This window comes from Rattus norvegicus, chromosome 1 (genome assembly GCF_036323735.1).
Source record: "Rattus norvegicus strain BN/NHsdMcwi chromosome 1, GRCr8, whole genome shotgun sequence".
Lineage (NCBI taxonomy): Eukaryota > Metazoa > Chordata > Mammalia > Rodentia > Muridae > Rattus > Rattus norvegicus.
Genome location: NC_086019.1, coordinates 251,775,876 through 251,800,833, shown reverse-complemented (window position 1 = coordinate 251,800,833; position 24,958 = coordinate 251,775,876). Strand labels below are relative to the sequence as shown.

At 41.2% G+C, this 24,958-nt stretch overlaps 1 protein-coding gene across 3 annotated transcripts in view; it reads left to right on the top strand.

Moving 5' to 3' along the window:
* Nucleotides 1-24,958, top strand: part of Hpse2 (heparanase 2 (inactive)) — a 699,168-nt gene that overhangs the window by 430,483 nt on the left and 243,727 nt on the right. For 2 of the 3 annotated variants that reach the window (NM_001415809.1, XM_039085865.2), the window contains one exon: nucleotides 14,778-14,951. The exons of the other annotated variant lie outside the window; for it this stretch is intronic. In NM_001415809.1, the coding sequence (NP_001402738.1) occupies nucleotides 14,778-14,951 (174 nt within the window). The remainder of the gene's footprint in view (nucleotides 1-14,777; nucleotides 14,952-24,958) is intronic. 3 annotated transcript variants of the gene reach the window in all.

Below are 24,958 nucleotides of genomic sequence, written 5' to 3'. Positions count from 1 at the left end.
CCCTCTTGTTGTTATGACAACTTTGACCCATTGTCATCACTTCATCCTGACTCTTGGATCCTTTAATTTCCTTCTACATGTTCTTCACAATTCTGTGCACTGGAATTTTCTGGCTTAAACTTGTGTAAATTGAGTGTATGCTGTCACAATCACTGTGAGTTCAGGTGAGCAACTGCCCTGTAGTTTCTGGAAAATACCCCTAATATTTATGCCTCCTCTGGTTCTTAAATCTTCCTACCCTGTCTTCTCAGATCCAGGAACCCTGGGTGTGATATTTTTGTAACTTTGGGGGTTGAGCACTCCAGCACCTTTTAATTCTCTGCACTTTGACCAGCTGAGTCAAGTGTTAATTGCAGTCTGCAAGGAGATGCTTCCCTGATGAGTCTTGATCTATGAGTATAAAAATAAACCCTTAGGAGCCATCTTAATCCTGTGTGCATTTAGCAGGACAATAGTATTGTGTTCTACTCCGAGCCCTAGGAATCATCCACCCAGAGGTCCCTGGCTCCTTTAGCAGTACCAGGTATGGGGTCTATCTCATGGAATGGATCTTAGGTCCAATCAGAAAGTGGTTGCTCCCATAACCTTCCTCTGAAGTGGGGCATCCACACTGGTTTCCATGATGGCTGTGCTAGTTTACCCTCACCCACAGTGGTAAACTAGGAGGAACCTTTCCCATCACGCATGTCAGCAGGTGTTGCCATTTGTTTCCTTGAATAGTCATTCTGTCAGCCATGAGAGGGAAGTGCAAGGAGTTTGACTTACATCCCCATGGTGGTTTAGGATGTTGATTACTTTTTAAAATAGTTATTGGCCATTTGTATTCTTTTTTCTTTTTCTAATTAACTAACTAGCTAACTAATAACTAACTTTTTAATTATTTTAGAACTCTGTTCAGTTCTAACTTCTGTTTGTTTTGATTGATTGATTGATTGATTGATTGATTGGCTGGTTGGTTGCCTGGTTTTGAGTTCTTTGTAAATTCTAGAAAGTAAGCCTCTGTTAAATATATAGCTGGGAAAGCTTTTCTTCCATTCTGTTGGCTGCCTCTTCAGGGATTCATAGTTCCCTTCACTGTTTAGAAACTTTTTAAAATTGATGAGGCGCTATATATCAATTTTTCAGCCTTATTTCTTAAACAATTGGAGTTCTATTTATAAACTCTACATATAGATTTCTAGTTTTTCCAGCATCATTTGTGTGCTTTTAGCATTTTTGTAAAAAATCAGATTGCCATTAAGTTTTGCAGGCCCCGTTGTCTAAGTTCCTACCCATGATCATATAGGCAACCTTAATGAATCTCAGTGGGTCACACACAGAAAGATGAATGGAGTGAGGAGGAGGACTTGCTGAGAAGAGGGACTTCAGTTCTAGAGAAAGGAGGATTAGAGAGGGTAACCGGAAATGAAAATAAATAAAAGTGCGTTGCATACATGTATGAAACAGTTCAATTCTTTTTTACTTGTCTTTATTTTTAGATTATTACATAATTTAACCCTTTTCTTTCGTCCTTCTAAACATTCTTGTATACTCCTTGTTTTGTTTCAATTTCATGACCGATTTTTCATTGGTATGCATATATGTGTATACATATGTTTGTGTGTGTATATATACATATATTTGTATGTATGTATGTGTATGTATATATATATATATGTGTGTGTATACACATATATATGTATGTTTATGTGTATATATATGTGTGTGTATTCCTAAATATGACCTCTACAATGTTAGCTGTATGTATGTTTTGATGACTGACTCTTTGGTGTTGAGACACCAAGTGGTGAACTCCTCCCAGAGAAGACTGTCTCCTTGCTCTTGGCATATCCTAATTGCTTGAAGTTCTTTGTGTAGGGTTGAGACCTCATGGAATTTCCGACGCCCACTTTGGCATTTCTATTGGTGTCATCCTTATTCAAGCCATGTCATGGCCCGTCATGTTAGTGAGACTTAGAGGTGTAGCCTCTGGCGTTACTGGACACACAGTCTGACAGCAAACTTCCTGATTTGGATCTTAAAGTCTTTCTTCCCCTCTTCCACAATCTTCCCTGAGCTTTAGGTGCAGGAGTGTTTTGTATCTGCTGGGATGGGGGCTCCACAATTCTGCCTTTTGATTGGTTGTGCCATCTTTTGCAAAGAGAAGTCTCCCTGATAGGGGAGGAGATTACACTGATCTGTAGACGTAAGGACAAATGTGTAGATTGTCGTGGATTGTGGTTGTTTAGTTAAGAGGTAGATTCTCCTCTAATATCTGTGGCTTTGGTAACATTTGGTGATAGCTTGGTTTCTAGTCCCAGATCGAGTTCCCGGGTGCTGAGCGGGTCTATGTTCGATTACAGAGCTGTTGGTTACCCCAAGGCATCCATGCCACTGCTGCACCCTTAGGGTTGTCAGGTCATGCTAGGAAGGAGTGCTGGTGCCTCTCCCCCTTGGAAATCCTCGTGGCACTTTCTGGTAGTATGAAAGTGAGTCCTCAGGGAGGAAGCATTTGGTTCACTGAAACTTCTTTAAATATATATTATAAAGTTAGAATTCGTAAGTAAAAGTTTTCCACTCCTTGAATTTTCTTTGTTGGTAGATTATCATGACTTCAACTGTATTAGATATATGTGGATTATTTAATTCTTCTCGATTAAATTTGTGTATGTAATAAGTATGTAGAATTTTGTATACTTCTAGGTTTTCTATTTTTTAATCTTTAAATAATTCTCTTAGTTTATATATGTGTATATGTATATAGCCATATAACTATATACACACATATATATACATACATACATATATACATAATACATACATATCTCAACAGGAAAGTTTCAGTTTAGCAATGTTCTCTATCTCTTTCTCTCCCCTTTCCTCTCTCCCTTCAGTCCTGTTTTCCTTACTTCACCTTTCACTTCCTCCCATTCTCTTTCCCTCCCTTCCTCCTTTTCTTTTTCCTTCTTCCACAAATTTTAATTCTGAAATATTGAAACTTTGAGAAAAACTGAAAGACTAGATTCCATCAATTCCTTTCTTAGCTATATTTTTTTTGCTAAATACTAAGGGCACCTCCTATTTTTTGCCCCTCCTATTAATAAGAGCATTCTTCTTAGTAACCATTATACCATCACTGCATAAGTATGTAATACCATACTATATAAGTATAAGGTGAGAAATGTCCACTCCAAGATATGGTTGAGGGAAAAGCTGTTGTTAGAGGTATGAGTAAGTCCAGAGAAATGCTGCTGAACATGGCCGGCAGATGGACTTGTCTGTTCAGTGGGAGAGAGCAAGGGAAGAGAAAAAGACAGTGTGGGTCAATGCAACCAAAAGAGGAAGACAAAGAGCGAAGTGAGCACATGGCCAAAGTGGCTCAGTTACATAGGAATAGGAAGCTGGGGGAAGGGAAGCCCACGAACTGGAGACATTTATGGAAGGTCAGGGTAAGCGGAGCCACAATCCCACCAAAGACTCTGTTAGAAGTATTTGCAAGCTGAGAGATCCTGGAAGCCAGCATGTACTGTTAGCAGCAGGCTAATAAGCACCACAGTTAGCCATTTGTCCTGAGTATCTTTTGGACTTGACACTTGTTATAGCTTAGTGATCCATCGCCACACACTATACAGCTGCTGCTCCATGCTTTCACAATCAGCACAATAAGATGAAAGGTAGCAAACCGACCCCCACCCTCTCAATCTTAGATACCCCAAAGGGTCCTGCTTACCATTGCGTTTCCTTCAGAGATGTTCTTTACGTCTACCACAGTGACATTGGTGACGTTCTCATTTTTATTATATGTTTTAAGAATACAGATTCGTCTTCTTGTAGGATATCTCCAAACGTGAATTTGTAGGATGGTTTCCTTGTGGTTACAGTCTGTGTAACTGTTGCCAGGGAAGTGTGGACAAGCTCTGATAGAGAGAAAGGTTTGACGATGCATGGCAAGTCTTCGGGTAAAGAATTCAGTGGGTTGAAGCTGAGTGGTAGTGGAAAGGACCTGAGGAAAGATGTTAGAAGATGGATGGTGTGACCAACCTGAGTTGTGGCAGAGGATAGACAGGGAGGAACATGCAATAAGTTCAGGATTACTAAGACATGGCTGACAGGCATCGACTCGGGGAGTTAGAGGAGAAGTAAGCTTATTGTGTTGGTTTCTGAGATTATGTTGTGTAGTTTGGAACTCACACAAGACATTTAGATAAAGCTACTTGACAGCGTAGATGTGAACAGGTCCCTCGCTCTTTAACTTTCACTGTTGGTTTTAAATATTAGCTAAAGGCAGAAGACAAAGCCTTCAAGACAGGCAAGACTGTGCAGATGCAGTGTTCAACAAAAAGGGCTGGGTGTAGAAGACTCTTAGTTAAGATCCAGGACCTTTCCTTGTGGTTGTGTTTAGTTTGTCAGAATTTTAAAGGCTGAACTTGTTCCATTAACTTTTTCCTTGGGCATCAACTAAGCCAAGTGTTGCTGGGTTTCATTATGGATTGTGTTTGCCCCAGCTAGATCATAGCAGCACCTAGCGTCACTGACCTCACAGTCACATTTTCAATGATCTGTGTTTCAGCTGGGTAAATGTGAGGTGGATCCAAGGGTAAGACGCATTCCCCAATGAAGATGGGACTCTGTGGGATAATTTGATTTTAGCAAATGTGGGTGCTGTGTTTCTGCTGGGTTGTTAGGATTCAGTTGTTCTCCCCACTCCTCAAAAAACATCCTTTGTACTTTCTCTGGAGGTGGAAGCTTCAGACATCATCAGTGCTAGAGAGTGTCGGGGCCCTTGTGAATTCCTTTATCCCCAATCCTCCCATTTCTAACGTGTTAAGAATCATGTTAGATGAAAACCAACAAAATGGAAATTCTCTTTCAATGAACTCTAAAGGGATAAAGAAGATGAGGCAGTGTGAGAAAGGGGGAAAGCCCAAGTCCTCCTGGTAGGGAGAGCCAAGCCTGAGCCCAGTGGAAAGGCTGAGTGTCTGGCTGCCAGTATCTATTACTTAACAGCTGACGTTTCCCAGATCTCACTTTGGGGAAGGCAACACCTGATTTCACTTAAACTTAGCATCTGCCCTGCTGCTTTCCCTGGCCAGCCTCACCCACCAGCACCATGGCAAAGAGGATGCAATTAGCTGTGGATGGGGGTCAGGATGAGCTGGGACCCCGAGTCATCACCAGAGTTCTGATCTAATTGTGCAGATAGTGGCCTGGGAGCTTTCTCCCATATGTGCAACACCAGCAAGCACACATGAGTGCCAGGAGGCAGAGCAAGCCTGGCCTGATCCTTTTTTTTTTTTTTTTTTTTTTTTTTTGGTGGTTTGATTGTTCTAATCGCTGTGGCTCTCCGGCCTCTGCTTTCCCCACTCACAGTCACCGCTGGCCATGTGGAGCAGATAAAAACATTTCCCTCAACATTAGCCTTGCCAAAGAGAACTAGTAAAAGACGATCAGAGCACTAATGTTGAATTATTTTGTCTCTCATTTAGAGCTCTTGGGACCTGCTCCAATATATCCAACGATCACGCCCATCGGAAAAAACAACACACAGCTCAACAGTGTTCAGAATTTCAGTTTTCAATAATAAGTCTCATGGTCAACATTACTGATGACATTTTCTCTCTAGAACTTGAATGTGGACGGTTGGTGTTTTGTGGCCACGTTCAAGGCACGAAGTACCTCTTTTTCAGCCCCATTCTGCTCGTGAATCAAATTAGTCAGCAAATGGTAGACATCTAATTTTAATTAGGCGTAACTCTGGGCCTCTATTTGTTATGTACCTCTATATTTGCTGCACTCTGCAATGAGCGTGACGGTCGTACTCCACTTTTCCCAGTATCACAGCCCACTCTGGTGAGGTACCCTCTCAGTGTCTGCATAATCTCTTTTCCTCAACTTAGCAGCCTGAGTAGATGGCTACAGACCCTTCTGGGGAAGGAGAATTATAATAATATATAATCCTACAACTTTCTCCTAAAGACCTGACCATTTCTTAAGGTTTGCTATCTGAAAATTTGTTCTATACCAGGAACTACCAAGTGATTGAAACATTTCCTCACAACAACTGTCTTATAAATCCCACCCTCCTTTTTGGTTTTTGTTTCTTTTGGGGGGAGTGTAGCCCTTAATTACACAGACTCATTTTTCTGTCTGTGAATTTGCCTCTAGGGATGTCATGTTTTACTCTTTCCATAATCTCTGGCCGTCAAGCTCAGCTGGTGTCCCTCTGATCTTGCTAAACACTTGACTTTTAGGAAGTAAGCCCTGGATATGTCCTTGCTTACTCCTTTCCCAAATCATCTTCATGATTTTGACAAGCCCAGCATTTGCCTGCAGATACAGGTCATCGTCAGTGTTGTTAGGAGTTTGGTGTTCCTCTCAGCAGCATGCCCACCCCAGCCTTGCTGAATAGTGCCCACTGAGGTGTGATTGTGGGGTCTTCCCTCACTGAGGTGTGACTGTGGGGTCTTCCCTCACTGGCTATGGAGTCTTCCCTCACTGGCTGTGGGGTCTTCCCTCACTGGCTATGGAGTCTTCCCTCACTGGCTGTGGGGTCTTCCCTCACTGGCTGTGGGGTCTTCCCTCACTGGCTGTGGGGTCTTCCCTCACTGGCTGTGGGGTCTTCCCTCACTGGCTCGCACATTAAGTGCTGTGTCTTCAGCTTGTGGCCCTGTCTAGGGAGTTGTGGGAACCTTAGAAGGTGAGACCTGCCTAGGGAGAGTAAGTCTCAAGGAGTATGACTTCGATGCTCTCTGGCCCCTTCTCCTTTGTTCACTGTAAGGCAAACAGTTTCCTTTCTCCGGCTTTACAGTAATTAAGTCTGGAACTGTGGGTTGAAATCTCTGTAATCACAACCTAAAACAAACATTTAAAAATCCTCCACTGAAGAGGTTCATGCCAAGCATTAGGTGACAGGTGTACACATGTAACAGCCACACTGTCCTTTAGATTTTCTCTGTCACAGAGCCCTCAGACTGTCTTCTGGCCTTACTGTGTCCATTTGAGCACGGGCACGTCTCTCAGCCCCTCAGGTCTCCCTGGATCATCTGTTAGTGCAACTGGGACCCTTCTGTTTTGTTCACCATGGTCATAACTCTTCCTGGACTTCTAAACGTGACAGTAGCATTAATTTTGCCCCATCTCCAATGATCCTTGCCAGGACATTAAATCTTATATCCAAGAAAGTGATCCAAGATTCAGTTTCTTGATCAAACGCCTTTAAAATAGTTCCAGGAGCACATCCTTGGCTCCTCCTGGTAATTCCCACAACTCTTTGGCTGCGTACTGTTTTTATTTACTTACTTGGGTTATGCTGAACTATTCTAATGTACTGTAGTTATTTGACCATTGGCAAGGACACTAGTGGGGACAACTGCTAGGGGATTATCTATTGCTCCAGTGAGGCATTTACTTCAAATACCTGAAGCATCCAACCAGATGCTCCAACCCATATTTTAGAGTTTTGGGTGCTTCTAACAAACTCTTGCCAGTGTAACAGAGTTGACTTGATTCAACATTCAAGCTCCTCAGAAGACCCGTAAGTATCCAGTTCTCCAAACTTCCCTTTAGCCGTGTTTACTCTCTCACCACGTGTTCTTAGTTACCTGTTTACCGCACTCAGCTTACCGCTTTGATTCAGGGTCTCCATTCAGCATCACATAACCTAAAACTGTGCTCTCTTGTAGACGTTTCCTCCAGCATATTTTCAATCCTTGAAATATTAAAACTTCATCCCTCTGCCCAGATGGGTGTTTTCTCACATCACTACCGCCAAATCTTCAGCGAGTGAACTGTCACCTCCTATCAGGAATTTTTCCATGCATGCCACTTACCCCATTCCTTTACTATCCTGGCTGCTATGCTAGCCATTTCCAGACTCCCAGCCCACGACCTGTCTCCTTGGACCACTTCTACTCTCATTCGCAACAGTTTTTTCCTACGCAGAAGACATCAAGATAGGATTGCACGTGCCAGAGTCTGATTGGTGGCAGTGGAGAATTGATGGGAAAGAAAGACTTCAGGCCAGTTCAGTGTCTGTGTAGAGGTTCAGAGTCTGCATTTGCAAGGCTACATACATGTACACACATATACATGGGACCACATTGTTATGCCTAGAAGTCAGACTCCACCATGTTATTACTGTTATATTTTTAAAGTCTTAAATTATAATTAAGATATATGCTCTCTACCCATGGTTCCTTTGACTATATTTACTAATATGGGCCCATGTGTATCATAACAGTGACTCACTGTACCCAGGGATACAGAGGATTGGGGACAATCTAATGGCTCTGGCACCTGTGCACACAACAGAGGATGTATGAGATCCATTATGTGGCGACCCTGACCACAAGAAGGGTAGCTCCTGTCAAGTAATGGAGTTCCCCTTAGATGTTACTAGGTTACCTCTGTGAGTAGCAGACGGAGCAATAGAATAGATCCACACACTTCATTAGGTAAAGTAGCTGGAAAAAGCAGAGGGCTCCATGCTGTGGCATTCATACCCAGTCTCAAAAGCAGTGTTTCTAGATAATGTGTGGATGAATGTGAGGCAGGAATTCAAGCCCTCTGTCATGACAGAATCATGCCCCCACATATAACACCTTTTATTTTGTTAAAAGTCTCTCAGCTTTGGTTCTGAAAGGAAGAATTTCCTCCAGTTGGCTGCTATGAGCTCCGTCATGTTTAATCACTTCCTAGAACTCTGTCACCACGAAATCTCCTGGAAACATCTTACACCATCTCTAGCTTGGCCCTAGCAGCCATTTCTCCAAGTCGCCCTAGCATGTTTGCTAGGAAATGGTGTTAGGAATCTTCATTTGTGCTAGAAATCAATTGTTTCTAGAATACTTCTTACTATTGTATACATGTTAGAAATTTATATGTGTGTATATTAAGAAATATTATATAAAAATGCCTAGACATGTATGTGTGTGTGTGTGTATGTATATATATATATATATATATATATATATATATATATATATATATATATATACGTGTGTGTGTGTGTATACATGTGTGTTTGGAATATTTACATTTTTAATAGATATTCCAAATTATTCTCTAGAACTACTACTGACACTTTGGAAACTTGTTTTAGGAGCACATTTCCTAAAAGCAGTATTGGCCTCTTCGCTAATGGGAGGGCCTCCTGTGACTCCCTCCTGTCATCATTGAGATGGTTCCTAATGGGATCCAGAAGACCCGCTGTACTCACGGGCACTCAGTGTTCCCTTTAATCTAGTTAAAGTGATTGATGCGACAATTACTCTCCAGCCCCGAGTCTTCTGATAGTGCTGTCATTTTTTATTCACAGACATTTCCAAAATCTCATTCTCCTCCGCCAGTCTTGGTTAAATGCAGGCGTTTATGCTGAGTTCTTTATATCCTAGTTATGGTTTCATTGCCCTGACTAACCTGGAGACATTAAACTCTCGGTTTAAAGCTATCTTCACCCTTTCAAAGTGGCTATGCTCTCCTAGGCAATTTTCAGACTTCTCTCTCTTAATTGCTGCAATTAAATGTCCCTGTCGGTTGTACTCACCAAGCCAACTGGTTTCAAGTTTAACTGATGTATGTCTCCGAATGTCAGTAGGCAGAGTCTGTTCAGTGTGCCTTGCTCTGAGTTTTCCTTCATTTTCCTCATTTTCTTGCTTTTTCTCCTTTTAAAGTCTCTGTAAGATGACTACCTAGGGCTCAATGGCATTGTTCACTCTAGATTGACACTTAAAACAATGAGTCTGCTTCTGAACGCATTTAACAGTTTGAGCAGCAGACAAGATCTAAAGAAATGAACAGGGAGCTGTGATAGCCGAGGTTGGATGGCTGGGGCACTGACTGCTTCAAAATAACACCGGTTAAGTAAGGCATTTATTAAGTTTATTATGCACCACATACTGAACTGAGAGTACAGGGAGAACAAATGTCCCAGTCTGCGTTGAGAAAGAAAGACAGAGTTGAACAATAAGTCTGATTAGCTAATTGCTGTGATAGAAACAGATAAAGAGCCAAGCAGAACAGAGTGCAATGCCTCCACTTGGCAAGTCAGAAATTCCCACACAGGAAACCCTTGATCTTGCTATGAAGAGTAAAGAAATGAGGAGAAAGGACATACCAGACAGAGTCAACAAGCCTGTAATGATTTGGGGACATGAGAAATGTAGTTTATCAAAAAATGGTGGGAAGTTCTAACAGAGAACAGATTGCATCAACCTCCAGGATCTTAAAACTCTTTGGGCCAAGTATAAGTACATGCTTATTCGTCTTACCCATTAGCCTCTCAGCTCACACCAGTGACGTGCGTGTGTGCGTGCGTGCGTGTGTGTGTGTGTGTGTGTGTGTGTGTGTGTGTGTGTCTGCTGTCTGTCTGTCTGTCTCTTTGTGTGTCTGTCTTGTCTGTCTCTGTCCCTCTCTGTCTATATGTGTATCTATGTATGTGTCTATGTATATGTCTATGTGTGTTTCTGTTTACCTGTGTGCAGGTGCTAGAGGTCTAAATGGTGTATCTTCCTAAATTGCACTCCACCTTTTATTTTGGTACATTTATTTCACTGAACCTAGAACTCACCAGTTTAGCTAGACTGACTGGCCAATAAGCCCTAGGGGTTTCCCATCTCTGCCTCCTTAGTGCTGGGATTATGGGTATATCCTTACCCAGTGTTTTGGGTGGGTGCTGGCCTTCCAAACTCAACTGCTCAGGCTTGTATGCCAAGCCCTTTACTGACTGGGAGTTTTCCCTAGCCCCAACTCTAGTGTTTTTAAAATTCGAGTTGGGCTGTGTTCAAGAAAGTCTAGTGTTTCCAGAGGCATTCAGGGTGAAAGCCAAAGTTGTTACAATAGCCAGTGAGGCCCTTTGTTACCTGGTGCTGCTCCACTGTAACCTCATCTCATAATCCTCTTACTCATTCTGGAACAGCGATCCTGGCCTCTGTCCCTCCCCCATGTTGGTCAAGCCTGGCACGTCCTGTCCTTTGCTCTTCCTGTGGCTTTTGTGTTGAATTCCTTCTATATTTACCCACTTGACTTGATGCTCTTTCTCACACCTCTCGTCCAGTGATGCTTTCTCAGTCATGAGTATTTAGAGGGCATGCTAACCGGAGCTGCTCCTGGCTCCTCCCACTCTGCTACTTCTCCCAGCAGCCATATTGAGTGCAATTTGAAGAGAGCAAGGACTGCTGCCTGTTTTGCTCATGTCTAGAGAGAAAATAAGAGAAGGACAGTTTCTAAAACATAGTGTGGTAGGTGCTCAACAGACATTTGAAATAAGCATGTGTCATATTTTGTTTCGACTGTTGGTTGAACTGTTCTTTGTCTGGGTTGTGTCTTAAGTGTACCTTAAGAAATCTCAGAGAAATCATCAATGATTTTCATCTCAGTTTGCATTCCTGGATATTTGTCTACCAATCCCAATACATTCAGTGACACTGAATTAATGGTGTTTTGACCAAAAGAGGGTTTATATCATCTAAACTTAAGAAAATAAACTTGTTATACTTCTGATTTATTTTTCTAGTAGTTCTGTTATTACCACAGAACTTGATTAAGTAAATTGAGTCTAGTCTTTGCTCTCTATCTACATATGCTTTGAGTTTTCCATTTGTCTCAGTCCCCCTGCTGATGGACTCAATGGCCCTCCCCCACCTCCACCTTTCCCTCCTCTGCTGCTCTCTGGAATGAAGTCAGCAGCACCACACATCACTGCTTTGCACTCTTCTTCATGGTTTTTAAGACTCAACCTGCATGGCTTTGTTCTTGTTTGTTTTGTTCTTGTTCTTGCTCTTCCTTTCCCCTCTCCCTGCTTGCTCTGCCACTCCTTGTGTGTATTGTGTGTAGACACTGAAGTCTGAAGAGCTTTCAGAGCACTGGCTCTCAGCATCGAGATCGCCATGCCTATGGATGCTTGCTTAGATCCTCCTCTACCTGCACCGCCTCTTCCCTGACCTGTGAAACAGTGCTCCTTAGAGCCCTCCTCCTGTGAGATTCGGGACACACTGAGCCACTAGCACACTCAGGCGGAGAGAGGAGAGTCAACTTCTAAGTACCTGCTTATGTGGATGGACCTCAAGGGGGAATCATTCCAAGGAAGACGTGTTAGGTACCTGCTGAAGTCTCTTCACTCAAATGCATGCATCGCTCTAGTACATTTTAGAGTGGACTCCTTAGAATCGTTATTGTACGTCTCTCTTTGACCTCTTTCATTTTTATATTTCCATTTCATTGTAGGCCCTTTTATAGAACATACACTATTTGGGTTGTAAGACCTCTTCAAGACCTTAAGATAAATGAATGTGTGTGAGGTGATTAGCTCATCCGAGGGGACAGTCAGATACCATGCTGGGCTGAAGGGCTTCGTGGGAGAATTAAAATTGTTCTGATTAGCGTTTTCTTTATCTTGAATTGATCTTTTTGTAGATCATTTTTTTCCTTACTTTGAACCATCAACCCATGAAATCTCAGATTGAACTGTTTTGTGTTTGATGTGTATTTACCTAATATACATGAAACACTGTTATGTGCACATAATATGTTCTAGGAAAAGGAGAAATAAAGGCAATCTATGCATCTAAAATGACTACCAGCCATGTATACTAAATTTGGATACGTCTATTGTAACTATTTTATGTAACTTTAGCTCATGAATAAACTAGCACGTGCGAATGCAGGCACCTGTCGGTGTGGAGCTGATAAATTGTAAGGATTTTGGATGAAGAAATATTTTTCTGTCAACATAATTAACCTTCTGTGGCACATGTATGAAAGGGCTTCGCAATGGACCTCTTCTAATCCTTTGATAGTCAAACTACTGGGGGTCACGTGTGATAATTTCCAGGTGTGAGGGACCCTTTTGATAAAATCATTTTTCTAAAGGAAAGCATGACTGGATTACTTACTCAGTCGTAGGCGCAATCTTGTAGTTATTGCTGATGATCTTACATGATGATCTTTTTCTTTGAACTATGTTTGATCTGCACAGTTTCTTACCCTGTTCTTTTATTGAGTTTCACTGTCCACACAATGAGATACTGAAAAAAATCTCAAGTTAAACCTGAAAATGTTTGAGTTTTTTCTTTTTAAAAGTTTCCTGTATGTCTTTTTTTATTGGATAGTTTATGTATTTACGTTTCAGATGTTACCCCCTTTCTGAGTTCCCCCTCCCCCTCCCCTAGCAGGATGTTCCCCCCTTCCCACCTACCCGCTTTCACATCAACACCCTGGCTTTCCCCCACACTGGGGAAACAAGCCTTCACAGGACCAAGGGCCTCTTCTCCTATTGGTGTCAGACAATGCCCTCCTCTGCTACATATGCAGCTGGAGCCATGGGTCCCTCCAGGTCCCTCTTTGGATGGTGGTTTAGTCCCTGGGAGCTCTGGTGAGGTCTGGTTGGTTGATATTGTTTGATATTGTTGTTCTTCCTATGGGGTTGCAAACCCCCTCAGCTCCTCAGTCCTTTCTCTCCCTCCTCCACTGGGTCTTCCTTCTATTCGCCCTGAACAGGCCTGGAGGTCCTATCACGAGTGCCAGTAAGCAGCGCTGTCGAGTGTGACTGTGCTAGGTACAAGGGCAGGTTTCCTCCCATGCTCTTTAAAACTCCATCATACATTTTGGATGAATTTCTTTTTTCTTGTATTTCTTCTTTAAATTTTTGATTAAAATATAATCATATAATTTCCCCTTCCATCCTCTCCCTCCAACCCTGCCTCCCCTCCCCACCCCGGGTCACGCCCATGTTATCTCTCAAATTCAAGGCTTCTTTTTAAAAATTCTCCTTGTTAGATGTACATGGAGTGCATATATGAATGCAACCCACTGGGTCCATTTAATACTGCCTGTGTGTATATTTTTTAGGGGTCAACATGCAATTAGATAGCCATTTAGGCACTCATTCCTGAGAAAGACAATTTTCCTTCTCTTGGCAGCCATGTGTCAGGGATTATAGTCCTTCCTATGGGGGCAGGGTATCCACATTGGCACACCAACTGTATGGTCACCATTCCGTTCTTGTTTTAGCACCATATTGCCAAGATTTAGTGGGTAGCTTCCCTGTGGCATCTAGAAGACACAATCTTACCGCATACTTTCTGGTCTGATTTAGGTTTACAGGAGTGAGAGAAATTGATGATGGTAATAAAGGGAAGATGATTGGCAGGGGGAGAGCAACCAGAAAGAAGTGGGCATTGTACTAATGAGTGGGAATGGGCGTGGGAGCCAGACAAGGGTGGCTACAGTGAAAACAAAGGAAGGCAGTAGATATGAGACATTTGGTATCAAGTCACTGTTTTCTGTGTTTAAGCTGATAATGAACATAAGTCCAAAATGGTTATAGAATAGCCATTCTCCAAAACACTGGAAGCGTGCACCAGAGTGAGGCGCTCTGTGCAGTTTCTCAGACAATCAGCTCATCTCTTGTGGCCTTGCACCGTGACGTGCTTACTGTCCGTCAGGCAAGCACAATGCAGACTTTAAAAGGTCTAGAACTTTTGTGGGTTTTTTTCTTTTTTTCAAAAATCTAGAAAGCCAGCTAATTTGGGAAATCTTCCTCTTTTAAACATCAGCCATTCTACCAAGTAGAACGCCCTGTGAGCTAGGCTTGGTTTTCAATTTGCAAGCTTTGTCTGAAATTCTGAGTGCTGTTTTCCCCCAAATCACCTCAAAATGCATCCCATGTCAGCAGGTAAAGGTCTCTTTCAGAAGCTTGTCTGTCTGTGCAGTTTCAGTATCAGGAAAGGCTTTCTGTAGAAGCTAATAGTTTCCTTTTGTTAAGATTTGAAAGTTATAAGCCTTTCTCTGCTTCTTCCCAGCCAGGTCTCTAGACAAACTTTATAACTTTGCTGATTGCTCTGGACTCCACCTGATATTTGCTCTAAATGCACTGCGTCGTAATCCCAATAACTCCTGGAACAGTTCTAGTGCCCTGAGCCTGTTGAAGTACAGTGCCAGCAAAAAGTACAACATTTCTTGGGAACTGGGTAATGGTAAGTAAGGCTGTCATTTCCTACGAATTCATAAAATAAAGGGGAAAAGAAGTTGGCTTAGAATATAATCTCAGTCAGTGATTCTCTTTAGGGCCCTGGCCCAGAAAGCAATTGAGACGCTTGGCCACTGAGATGTCTGCTGTCTTAATTAGGCTTTCTCTTACTGTGATGAAACACCATTACCAGAAGAAACGTAGGGAAGAAGGAATTTCTCTTGCACCTCCCAAATCATATTTCACTGAGGGAAGTCAAGATAGGAACTCAAGTAGGGCAGGAACCTGGAAACAGGAACTGGTAGAGAGGCCATGGAGGGGTGCTGCTTACTGATTGCTCCTTGTGGCTTGCTCAATTTGCTTTTTTATAGAACCTAGGTACCACCAGCTCAGGAGTGGCCTCACCCACAGTAGGGTGGACCCTTCCCCATCAGTTACTAATAAAATTCCTTATCATTCTGCTTACAGCATGATCTTTTGGAGGCATTTTCTCAATTGAGTTTCCCTCCTCTCAGATAATTTTATCTTGTGTCAAGTTGACATAAAACTAGCCAACCCAACTGTCAATATGGCATAAGACCAAAGTAGTTAAGAACAGTAGATTCAGTTAATTCATACCACATAGTTCTCTCTGGACACTTACTTCCAGATATGGTAGATATGCTACACACACAAACACACACACACACACACACACACACACACACACACACACACACATGGGAGGGAGGGGGAGAGAGACAGAGAAAGAGACAGAGAGAGAGAGAGAGAGAGAGAGAGAGAGAGAGAGAGAGAGAACAAGCAAGAAAGAAAGAAAAAAGAAAGAACAATATGCTGATCAGGGGCTAACAACTTGATGTTAAACCACATAAGATCTTAGCTGTATTGTGCAGTGTACAGTTGGGGAACGTTGGTCCTGAAAGAGGATCCTTATAAAATAGCTCATTGGATCCTTTCCAGACAAATTCTTGGAATGCTACATGCCCTGCACAGGTGCACTTGCTCACATTTATTGCATACTGGAATTTGAAGTTTTCCTAACAAGGCAAAGAGGAGGAACAAATCAGAAGACATCCCATTTTACACTATTACATTTTAGCAGCGTCTGTCTACACATTCATCTTCTACTTTCCTCTTCTATTCTCTCTTCATTCCTGGAAAAGAAGACATCTGAAAAGAATTGTGGTGAAGAATAGTAGAGACTTTACTAAACCAGGGGATAAATGGTTTAAGGATACAGGATAAGGCACCTTTGCTCTGGCCTTGCAACTTTTAAAAAATATATATTATGCTCCATAACTAAACTTTAAAAAAAAACTCGGCTAGTTGCAGATAAGTTACTCATAGGTGATTGATGGGAATTATTTTTCAGAGTTTTGAGATATTGGAGTGTGAGGGTTTGCTCAGCTAAAATAAAATTTTATTTGGTACAACTGGAGGAGTTTAGTAGCAAGGCAGAGTGGGGAGTGAGGAATGTGCCCCTGCCAGTACAGCTACCTATTAAGAACGGCCCCTCCTGGCTGCCCTTTCCTTACAGCTGTCCTCACCGTGCAAACTGGAGCAAAGGACACGCAAAGAGTGTCACAAAACATGATTCTCACCATCATCCTTTGAAATGCTTCTTTGGGGCTTTTCAAGAGTAAAGGATCATTCGGCCATTCGAAAGGAGGTGAAAGGCATGAGGGGATGGAAAACAGGCTGTAGATGGGGCTATAAAAGCACAGAACCAAAGTCATGGCTTTAACATTTAACAGGGCAGAAAGACAGTGCAGGTTGGCTTGCAAGCATCCAGTAGGTCAGCCGGATTCTCTACCCTGGAAAGTTTCAACGTGGCCTTTTCTGTTTCTGTCCTTCCTTTTTCTCTTTTATGTGTTTTCTTTTTAATTCTCAACCTCTCAAGTATGTTCTCACTTAGACACAGACCCTCGAACAGGCCTGCTACTTCCCCAGCTGCCGTGAAGGGGGCGGAGCGCGGGTTGTGCTGCTGCACACCAGGCACGGCCTTCCCTAGTCTATGGAACGTTCATGCACCCGTTTAAATGCTTCTATTGTTTGACAGTTTTACTCCCTTTACCCTGAACTACCCACCTCAGTTTATCCATTAGTGGTTCCAGGAAACATAATTTGATATAGGACTGGGCACATCCTATATCAGAGCCTTATCTTACAAAATATCAATATGTTTTGTTTATATTTCCTGCGTTATATATGTGTTTCTTCCTTGCTTGTTCACCATTCTGCCTGGATTTGTTTCTCTGGTTCTCTTTCCATTTCTTTTCTATTACCTCATCTTTTTGGATGGAATGAATGACAAGGAATCTAGCCAATCCCCATCATCCATTCTTTTATCTGCCCATTTCCCCTTAGCAAACACGTTATCATGAACAATCCCAGTGTCTGAAAGCCAAAGAAGGCAATTATTCTATTTTCTAGAATCCTGAAACTGGGATGCAAACTGGGAAATATATAAGAATTTCAATTCATCTCTGCCCTATGGAAGTTGTGTTCTTTAGAAAACTATATTTAACAATAAAAATTAGCATAAAATAATGTACTACTTTTAATTGAATGACCACTGTATTACATTTTAATTGAATGACCACTATATTACATTTTGAACTGCAAATGCTTATTTCCATAAACTAGAAAAATCTGCTGTAGCAAATTATTATATCAGTGTCATGTATTTGTACTCACACCGGGCCCATATAGGGTCACCTGGTCCCTTGTGATTTTAGCTATATAGTTCAGTTCCTTAGAGTCCATTGAGTCATTTGATAAAACCAAAATTTCCCTGTAGGAAACTTAGCCTTTTAAACATGATCAGCATTATCATACTAGCTACCCAGCTTTATTCACTTTATAACTTTAAAGTAATATTTATACATTTTACTATGTATATGTATATACATAATATATATTATATATGATAGCTTTGCAAAACCTAAACACATACTGAACCACGATTTTTAAGCATATTGCCAGTTATTTATGAGTATAAATCATAGCTCAGAGAAGTGTTTCAGATGATAAAGTTTGGTATTCAGACAGGAACAGTTGGGGAAACAGAAGGAGGAGGGAAAATGAAAAGCTGTAGTTTCTCCATGTGCCTGTTTTTCTCCTTTCCCATTTTCATTGTGCACTCCAGTGCCATGTTCTCACTGTAACTTCCTGCCCTATACAATCCTGCATGCACAAACACGATACTCACTCATTCTGATGGTTGCTATATATGTATTGAGCACATACAATGCAAAACATTATGCAAATATGAGGCAGAAATGAAAGAATGTCCTTGGGCTCCATGGTCTTGATTGGATGGAAAGTGCCTGTAAGATTAGGCACTTCTAATGGTGTCTGCATTTCCAGAAATGGAAGCTAAGTGGAGGAGGCCCTGCCTGAATGTCCCCACTCACCCTGTGAGGGAGGACCGATAATGGAATGAAGGGTGAAACACTTTGCCAACACACACTTTGTTACCACATTCTTCTGCCTGGGCTGTGTACTGAAACCCTTAGTCACAGTCAGCCCCTCTCCCCTTAAAATTGTTTCCCCAAGGTGTTTGTCAATGACAGAAATTCCAATATACACACGTACTCATGCACACACACACACACACATGCAAACACTTAGGCACAAACATATCACACACACACACACACACACACACACACAAGCTTGGCACCAAGAAGTAAGATTTATAATAAAAATTACTGGCTGAAAATATGTCTCAGCAGCATTTATTAACTGGTTTTGAAGACAATTTGAGACATGCACTGGAGGAACTGGAGAGTGATATAACCAGAGCCTGGTGGGTAATTCTGGTGGTGATTTCTGGTGCTGAAGACCAGAAAACTCATAGGATTGTGGATAGTAAAGTCTATTAGTGTGATGTTTCACATGGGAACAAGAAATCCATTAAGAATTGTATTGAAAGATACTTATATTATATTGTGGCAAAGAAATTACACATTAAAATGAATTAAAAATTATTATTTTTCTGCATTCCCATACACCTTGTAAGAGGCTTAGATTTAAAGTGATGGAAGTCTTAAATTGAAGGCTTAGATTAAAGGTCATCTAGCACAGGAAGTTTTGTTGCAGCCAGCCCTAAATTCAGGCTATCAGAAGAGTTTGATGGTTGACTTTGTCTCTGTATATTATAAAAATTGGGAGAAGAAAAAGAGAATAGAAAGATTTAAAGAACTTTCAGTTCAGGCAAAAGAAGCATGCTCAAATTTGGGACTAAGAAGGGTGTGAATAGTTGAAGACGGCAGTCTTACTTTTAAAGACGCAATAACATAATTTGCATCACAACAATAAAAAAATGTTTTTTCATGTGTCTGGGAATCAGCCAGCCCCACCCACTGTATAGTCAAAATTTTCGAAAGAAGTAAAGTAATTTGAAATATTTGGCTTGGAGAAGAGCGTTTGAGCTGTGCTGTCATCCCAGAGCCTTTTGGAGAAAAGTCCCCACATACCAACCGCCTCGCTGATCAGACTGCTGAAGCTGAGGTCCAGGAGGGCCAAGCAACTACTTGAGCTAACAGCACACCTTAGTTGTCTTTCTGCTCGAATTTTAGGTAAACAAAACACGAGAGTTACAAGGCTGTGGGGACTTTCACCAGATTTCAGATGCAAGTCTGGAAGGCAGCCAACGTCTAGCAGAATGGAATCCACACAGGTGGTCCCCGAAAGAGAGAGCATGAAGCTATGGGAGTGAGGCTGAAGGTGTGCTGGAGATAAGAGGGACTTGGCGATGCTAGGAACAGGGACCATTTACTGAGGAAATCCACAGGCATTGGGAGAATCAGCTTAGGAGTCAGGTGGGCTGACATTCACAAGGCAACAGGGTTCGCAATTGCCTGAGCCCTCCGAAGCTAACATCAGACCACCATGTGATGCAGACACTGGACACAGATCCGCAGTTTATAAAGTTTGTCTACTGGATTTTCATCTTACTGTGGTGTCATTACTCTGTGAACCCTTAGTCTTCCTTTTAGAATTGGCAGTATTTACTCTGTGCTAGTGGATACTGGATATCTTTATTTTCATTCTTCTTATTTTATAAAGGCTCACAATAAAGTATCTATTTTGACTATCAGTAAAAACTCCGGACTTGAACTTTTGTAGTGTTAGAGTTGTTGAGAGTTTGGAAAGGCACCTCGTATTTCCACAGTGAGTATACAGGATACAGAATGCACAGTCTCCACAAGTTTATTACCCAAAACTGAAGGGAGGATGAGCTCAAAGAGCTATCACTCACTGCTGCTGTAGCTACAGGGCCTTGAAAGTTGTTAAACTAACATGTAATGTGGATTAAAATACATATCAATGCACAGATTTACTTATAAATTAAGTCATTTTATACATTTTAAAACACTTTAGAACTGAATATTTATAGACAAGGGACTTCAACGACATTATCAATGGCTTCTCTAATTGTGGTTCACAAGCAAAACAAAACACAATAGAGCTTTTTTTGCTTATAATGTTGAATATTGCCATCAGGTGAGAATTTATAAGACATTAGGCCAAATTCTGAATCTTATTAAAAAGACTTTAAGCCATGATTGAGTGGCGTCCTAGAAAAAGCAAAACCACCCACAGAGAGTAAGTGGAAAAAACATTTCCAAGATAGGAATGAAAACATGGAGCAGGCTGGGTGTCTAAGGTGATAAATGAACTCACTGGGCCCCCGTAACTGTGGGTGCACAATCTTGCCCTTTGTCCATACACAGAGTATGCCATAATAAAAATCATAGACTTTCGTGCCAAAAGAAGGTATCAACACTGGTTTATTGACTATAGAATTTCAGGAAAGACATCTACAATATGAGAAACTGAGTATGTGTGAACTCTTGTGTGTGCTGTGTGCGTACGCCTATAGAAAGGGAACACCAATTATTCAGGTCTCTTTGTACAATACGAGCAACTCTCTGTAACACTAAAACGTTCTAAAATACAAAACCGACATACATTTAAAAAATAGATTTTGAACCATGATGAAAACAAACACCTGAGAAGGATGAGTGTAATTCTTAGTGTTAGTTTGGCTTCATGTTGAAAACAACACTAGAAGCAGTTGAAAGAATATTGGGAAACAAGAACTGACAGAGACACATCTTGAAAGAATACAAACAAGTGGCCAATAGGCACAGGAAAGCACGTGTGTCATCACAAGCCACCGTAGAAATCAAACCCGTGTCTCACCAGTCAGTGTGGTAGCAGCAGGTTTTCCTTGTGCAACCCATATTAAGCTAAGGAAATTTCTAGTCAAGAGTCTATTGGGAGGATCTCTCGTTTGTCAGATGCCGCCTTGTGTTTGCACATATGGATGTTGTACTTGCGTGGTCTAATCCATCAAAACAATAGTTTATATTTGTTGGGTGGATATTAAATCAACCTTGCATTCCTGGCATGAGGCCCACTCAGTCAGCGTTAGGCTTTTTTGTATATACTGTTGAAACTGGCTTGTATATGTTTTGTGGATAATCTTTACATCCATGTTTATGAGCAATAGTCATCTGTAGTTTTCTCTTACCATGTAGTTAGTTCGGTACCATTGGTAACAGAAATATTGGTTTCATAAAATGAATTGTGAAGCATGTTCCCTTCCTCCATTTTCTGGAAGACTTGTAAAGAATTGGTATTTCTTTCAATACTTAATGAATCTAAGTTTCTTTGAGAAAAGGGTGGGTTTTGTTTTAAGTCCTAGTTCAATATGTATTTCATTTTTATATATTTATTTGGAATTTTTACTTTTTCTGAGTCTGGTACTTTATTTTGCGAAGCAGAGTCTCTCTGTAACTTAGGCTAGCCTCAGGCTTGCCCTGTATCTCAGCTAGCCTTGAACCCATAATTCTCCTTCCTCAGCCTTCTAAATGCTGGGGTTACAGGCATGAGTTACTAGATTTTTAGTAATGCGTGTCTTTCTTGAATTTTTTAAAATCAACTCTTTGCCTGACCATCGCTAAAGGTAATTCTAGTATTCCTTTGACAGTTTAGCGATTTGACTTCCTTTGTGGTCTTTCATTATTAGTTCTATTATTCAATGGCTTTTTTTGTGTGTGTCCTTCCTTTCTTCCTTAGGACTGTCAGTCAGCTTTTTCATTCACTGATTTTTCTCATTTTAATTACTTCTTTGATTTTTAGGGATTATGATAGAATTACATTGTTTCCCCCATTCCCTTTGCTTCCCCCAAGCCCTCCCATATATGTCTCCTTTTGCTATAATTCATATTCATCTTCTTTTTTGATTAATTGTTGTTACGTGCATATATGTATATTTATATACATATACATTCCTAAACACAACCTTCTTGGTCTGTACACTGTCACTTCATGTATGTTCTCAGGGCTGATCATTTGTTATTGTAAAACCAACTGACATGCTCTTCCCTGGAGAAGACTTTTCCTCTTAGCATCGCTTAGTTGCCTGTTCTCCTTTTGTTGGGGGTTGAATCCTCCTGTCTCTCCCTGTCTACTTTGGCATGTCCTTGTTCAGCTCATGTTTAGGTAGTCATGTTGGTGAGATTTCATTTGTGTGTGTGTGTGTGTGTGTGTGTGTGTGTGTGTGTGTGTGTGTGCATGTTTATGTGCATGTGTGCATGTGTGAGTGTGTGTGTGTGTGTGTGTGTGTGTGTGTGTGTGAATGGAAAAACTAGAGCACATTTGGTGTCATCCTCTGTTTTTGTCTATCTTACTTCATCAAGACAAGGTACTCACTGAAGCCTTTATTTCTGCTAGGCTGGGTGTCAAGCAATCTCTCAGCTCTACTTGCCTTCACTCTGAGATACTGGGCACAGACACCCACAGTTTACAAGCATGCTCAACCATGGCTTATTACATAGGTGGTAAGGATTTAAACTCATCTTCTTGATTGCTAAGTGTTTTTATTCACTTGGGCATCTTCCCAGTCCCTTCTCCATTTCTCTTTTTCTACAATATTTTGAGCTATTTTTCTCTCCTTCAACTCCTCCTAGATCCTCGCTAACCATTCAACTTCATGTTCTGCTTTCTCTTTCTTTCCAAAATTTCACAAACACAAATACATTAAACAAGCAAAGATGAGAGAGAGAGAGAGAGAGAGAGAGAGAGAGAGAGAGAGAGAGAGAAGGGAGAGAGACCAAAACTCAACCCAACCCAACCCAACCCAAACCCTAGAGTTTATTTCATGTAGGCCAGCTACTAACTCCTGGTCATGGGTCTTGCCCTGAAGTATAGTTGATATACTCAGTGACACTCCATTGGAAAAATCATTTTTCCCCTTTACCAGTAGGTTTCCATTGCAAAGAGTGCCCTGGTTATTGATGGTACCCAGTATCCCTTCCTCCTTTCAGTCCTGGGACTCTGTCTCGACTAACCTTGTGCAGGCCATGCATGCGGCCCAGTCTCTCTGAGTTTGCCTGTGCATCAGTTCTGCCATGTCTAGAAGGCACTGCTTCCTTGGAGTCATCACTGTGTCTGGCTCCTACAATCCTTCTGCCTCCTCTTCGTATATATCCCTGGATCTCATGGTGAGGGGTGTCATGTACAGTGCCAAAAGGCCTCTCACCTTTTGCATTGTGCAGTCTCGGGTCTCTGTCAGTTCCCATCTACTGCAAGAAGAAGCTTCTCTGGTGTGGGTCGAGCGAGGCACTGACCCATGGGCACCACAGTCTGCCAGCAGGAGTATTTTATTGCTCTGTTCCTTTAGCAGAGTAATGTTGACTATATATACTGTATTCATGGCAGTCAGCTTCCCCTAGGCCCAGGACTACCTAGTCTCATGTTCTTGGCCATATTAGCAGTGGACCTCATTCCACGAGATGGAATCCCTACCTGTTTTCATTTCTTAAGGAAGAATTTTAGGCTATGGATTTAAGATCATTTTTGTGTCTGATATAGGAGTCTCAAGCTAATATTTTCCCCTAAGCATTGTTTATGCTGCACCCTATACATTAGCTTATGTTTTCATTTCACTCTTTTCTAAATATTTTTTATTTCTTTGTCATCTCTTCATTGCCCTATATACTTTTCATTTTTATAGTTCCTTAATATTTGTGGATTTTCATATTTCAACTATTTAAAGTGTAATCCTATAATCAGAAGCTATACATTGTATTATTTAAAATTCTGTTTAAAGTATGAGATTTATGTAGGCCCTAACATTTCTCTAGTTAGAAGGTTGCTCTGTGTACCATGGTGAAGTATCAAATAAATATTATCTCCAGATTGGGTTGTGTTAAAAACTGATATTTGAGTTGCTGACTTGTGTTTTAATGTTAAAAATTATTAAGTTAATTAGGACAGAATTTTCAGTAACTTTCTGAAATGACCCAAAACATACTTCTGACATTTTGTACTTTTATTTATGCAAAGAAGTATTCTAAATATTTATGATTATAATCAAAGTATCAATAAATTCTGAAAACATTGAAAATGCTTATACACTTCAGTATCAAACATTCATCCAAGATTTAACATTTATTTGTTTGTATGTATGCATGTGTGTATGTATGTATTTGTATGTTTATGTGTATGAGTGCTTTACCAGCACGTATGTCAATGTACTGTGTAAGTATAATGCCCAGGGAGCCAGAGAGGGTATCAAGTCCCCTCGGGCTACAGTTAACAACTCTGTGGTTCTGGGACTGAACCCTGATCCTCTTAACCTCTGAGCCATCTCTCCAGCTCCCACGGTTTAATTCTTTATGAAAAATGAAAATATCCATATATCCATATATTTGCTTTTATCTTTAATAACTGGCAAGCCTTTTGTGTACCAAAGTATTAAAGTTATCTTTCTTAAAAAGATGTATTTATTACATTTATTGTATTGCGTGAGTATTTACTGACATATATATGTGTATGGAGGCCAGAAGAGGGCACGAGAGACCCTGCAGCTGTAAAGAAAGATGTCAGCTGCCATGTGGGTGTTGGGGACCAAATTCAAGTCCTCTGTCTGCAAGAACAGAGGCAGTGCTCTTAATCACAGAGCCCCTAATTAACCTCTATTATTATCAGTAACTG